The sequence below is a fragment of the Coptis chinensis genome, unplaced genomic scaffold (genome assembly GCF_015680905.1).
Source record: "Coptis chinensis isolate HL-2020 unplaced genomic scaffold, ASM1568090v1 utg4543_pilon_pilon, whole genome shotgun sequence".
In the NCBI taxonomy this organism is placed as follows: Eukaryota; Viridiplantae; Streptophyta; class Magnoliopsida; order Ranunculales; family Ranunculaceae; genus Coptis; species Coptis chinensis.
The window spans coordinates 79,827-83,869 of record NW_028238154.1 but is presented as its reverse complement, the minus strand read 5'-3'; the positions used below and the strand labels follow the sequence as shown (position 1 = coordinate 83,869).

Below are 4,043 nucleotides of genomic sequence, written 5' to 3'. Positions count from 1 at the left end.
GGAAACAAGAAACATAATTAATTACTACTCTTGAAAAGAGATTTAGTATATAAAGGAAACATAATTAATTAAGATTCTTGAAAAGAGAAGAGATTTAGTATATAAAGGAAACATAATTAATTGGGATTCTTAATTACTATTTTTTTTCTCCTATTTTTTCTTAATTTCCCTGCTTACGTGGACAATCTCAATGAGCCCGAAAAGAGACTGCTATTATATATGTATATATAAAGATACCGAAATCAGCACTTTTAGCTTCAAAAAAGCACAAAAAAAAATAAAATAAAAAAATAAGGCCCTTCAGCTTCAATGCTTCATACACGAGAGTGAATCGTGAATGAATTGAAGACATTCCCTCCCTGAGATACTAACATTCTAGCAACAATGCATATGAATTTCGGCTACTATATAAAACCATGGCATTTCGAATCAAATTGAGCGTTGTCGGGAAATAGTATGGGCCCAGAAGGCGAACAAAAAATCATTGAAGTGATGAGTGGGGCCAGTAGTAACCCCACCAAAGAGGAACAGCTTTCCTGGTAGGAATATATAACTCGTCCAAAACTTATTTCCTTTTCTTGTTTCTTTCTGTCTCCTCATCAACTCCCACTTTCAACGTTTCCTCTTTTTTTCTTCTCCTAAAAGTTAAGTACAACCTCCCCTTCTCCTCACTTCGCATGTAATCTTCTTGTAGATTCTGTTCCACTATATTAGTAAGGTACTTCTTCTCTTTCTTTCTTTCCAGCTCTTCTTAAGTTGATCAACTTTTTGTTTAATTCTATCTTATGTTCAGTGTTCTGGTATGTTTTTACTTTATTATATGAGCATGTTATTATAGTGTTTCTGAACTGGTGGGTTTTGGGTTTATGATATGTATGAGTCTGTATTTATTTATGCTCCACAGTAGTTGCATTAGTCTTAATTTATTGATTTTTTAGATTATCATGGGAAGTTCTCAACTGTTTGAGCTGTAAAACACCTTCGTATTGTTGATTTAATGACTGGATTTTTCTTTATCTATTGCGTAGTTTTGTTGTTAATGATACCAATTTTCGCGTGTTCTTAAGGAAAGATTTAGCACCGTTCGAAGGGGGCGAAATCTTTCAGTAAGATTGTTAGAACCGGGGTTTGGAAACAACCAAGAGGATGAGGACAAAACAAACAGTAGCTACCAAGGCGTGTTAGACACTATCCTTAAGGAAATATTTCGCCCCCTTTCGAACGGTGCAGAAAGGCTACAGCAGACGTCTTCCTCACAGTATAAAATGGTATACATTAGACTGATATGCACTTAAACAGGCTACTCTCAAGAACGACAATACAACTCTCTCTGGCGGCTTAAGTGAGAAGAGAAAGAAGAAGAGTTTTAGGGTTTGATGATCGAGTAATTAGATCTGGACATGAGTCCTGATTTTATAGAAATCCAAAGACAGTTCAGTTTCTAATACAGTATTAGAATCCTACTGTAATTAGAAAACATAAACGTGGTGGAGAAGCAAAAACACTTTAAGGAATTGGCCAAGCCCACTAACTTGTCACACCCGAGCCGTCACGTCACGACGCGACTCGGCTCGGTGCGGCCATGCGCCCATGGCTTTGTGTGCGTTCTCCCTCCTAACACAAAAGTATTTGTACCCTAACGGCACACCCTTATGCTATAGAAAATCAATATATACTTGCAAGGTTAGTGGTGGCTTGCCAATGTGGGACTATCACCAAAGCCCAAAATGAAGAACCACTTTGCACACTCACAAGTAGTTTGAAATACCTCAAGAGAATTCCAACAGTGGTTTGCTTAAGGGTTTAATTTGGATATTGCTGCTACTTCTTATTGGATCATCCCTATGTCTGTTTAACATATATTTCCTCGTACATTGGTGACAAGGCTAACATCATTTTCCAAATACTTTGTCATGTAATACTCAATGAAATTTTGAATGTGCGCAGACAAGCAGAATCGGGTGGAAGTGGAGGAATTTCAGATACGCAATACTTATTGATGTTTGATATGGATTTGAAGTTGAAAGGTATGAAATGGGTCGGAAATGTATGTCAAAAGCTTGAAATTATGTTCGAGGAAGTGGAGGAAAAACTATGCCAGGTATGTGCTTCTTCCCAAAGACCTATTTTGGTTAATATGCTGGGAATTAGCTAAGAACTTTAGAAGAATTCTGGAATTCACAAAATACTGAAAATCCAAAATTTCAGCTAAATTTAACGCTTTTTTATTTTAAATAATAAATACTTTCTGATGGTTTTCTTGTAGTGTTTGGTTGTTATAGTTTGTTTGAAACCTGTCAATATATGCAAATTCATATATATATCCTTCATATATCCAATAATGAAAAAAGGCCCCGAGTCACTTAACTGTAATGCTTTTATGATGATTGCTGTAGATACTAGGATATCTATTCTGAAGAAGGAAACTCAATGAAATATGCGACTTTCAAATTTCTCTCTTACTGAAATGTGAAAAAAAAAAAGAATAAGAAAGTAAAGTAGGTGCTTCATGGTGTTTACATATTTACATAAACAGAAAAATGGTCTGCAGGAAAGGTGAGCATTTTATAAAGAATTTAAAATGTAGTACAAAATTTATAAGTAAAAATACAAGGAGATAAAAAGAAGGAAAACAGAAACATAAAGGAGTGGAGCACAGCTCCTTACATCTCAGATTCGACTGACATTGTAATGTTCTAGTCAAATCTATAACTGACGTTGTAATATCCTAATTGGCTTGTAAAAAAAGAGCAAGACAGAAATCATATCTTTTACAAAATCAGTTCATGTGTCTCTGTTTGGAGTGGAACTGATATAAGAACATCATCTTTTTCTTGAACAGGATGCTAAATTTGTTGAAAGTCAAGTGGAGACAGTTGGTGTCAATGTCAATAAATTTTTTGCTGGAATCGTGCATGATTTCCTACCTCCATCTTGCACGCCTCCTGCACATGAGATAGATTCCGGTTCATCTGTAGTGAAAAATGGTATTAGCAGAGATCATTTAGAAGGGAAGCCCTCTGATAAGGATTACTGTGTAAGTGGTTCTTCAATGGAAAATTCATGTCAATCCTCTATATCCACTGAAGACTGTAGCGTCAAGGATGGTGATCTGCTTCTTCCTTCTTCTGTTGACCTCATAGGGGGTGCAGGTGGTTTGGAAATTACTCTTGATGAAAATTACATTCTTAAGATATCAAAACCAACTAGTGAAGAAGAGGATTCAGAAAAGATTGAGAAACATCCTCCTTGTCTGTCAGATGTGGTTGCTCCTATTGGGAATCAAGCATCATTATCGAGCAGTTCTCACAACACAATTCATATCGATCCTGAAGCTTCTTTAAACCCCCCAAAGGGATAGGTTCTAACTCAACTGTGAAAGAGGATGAGGACATCCGGATACATGAGCTGTCCTGTTTAGGTCTTGAAGGAAATACTGTCTGTGTGGAACCACCGTCATCCATTTTACTGAAATCAGCAATGAAGGTCATGAAAATGCATGCGAAAGTGTGAGCAGTTTTCTGTACGCCTTGAAGAAAATGCTGTCAATGTGGAAGCACAACCTAATGAGGCATCAAACTGTCCTTCCTTGAACAAACTGAGTCCATCATCCTTATCTACAAAAAAATCAGCAATGAAGATCATGAAAATGCGTATGGCTATCTGATATATGAGCTGTTTTCTGCCAGTTTTGAAGAAAATACTGTCAATGTGGAACCACAACCTACTGGGGCTTCAGATGTTCCCACCTTAAAAGATTTGAGCTCATCATCCAATTTATCTGAAATCATAAATGAGGATCATAAAAGAGCATGTGACTCTTTGGTATATGAGCAGTCTTGTGTAGATCTTGAAGGAAATACTGTCTATATGGAACTGCAAACTGTTGGGGCATCAGATATTCCGACCTTGAAAGATTTGAGTCCATCAGTCATTTTCACTAAAATGAGCGATGGAGTTCATGAAAAACCATGTGACTCTCTGATATATGAGCGGTACTGTCCAAGTCTTGAAGGAAATGCTAAGAATGTGGAACCACAACC

At 36.7% G+C, this 4,043-nt stretch overlaps 1 protein-coding gene across 1 annotated transcript; it reads left to right on the top strand.

The window, feature by feature from the left end:
• The first annotated feature begins 566 nt into the window (after positions 1-566).
• On the top strand, positions 567-3,386 carry LOC147473138 (uncharacterized). Its single transcript, XM_086587783.1, has 3 exons — positions 567-718; positions 1,948-2,101; positions 2,843-3,386. Exons 2-3 carry the CDS (start codon positions 2,000-2,002, stop codon positions 3,359-3,361), a joined length of 621 nt encoding a protein of 206 aa, XP_086443909.1. The 5' UTR covers positions 567-718; positions 1,948-1,999; the 3' UTR covers positions 3,362-3,386.
• Positions 3,387-4,043: the final 657 nt, after the last annotated feature.

Coding starts and splice junctions, on each gene's coding strand:
- LOC147473138 (XM_086587783.1), top strand. CDS start 2,000: ATGTTTGATATGGATTTGAAGTTGAAAGGTATGAAATGGGTCGGAAAT. Junction 2,102..2,842: donor TGGAGGAAAAACTATGCCAG/GTATGTGCTTCT, acceptor TTTCTTGAACAG/GATGCTAAATTTGTTGAAAG.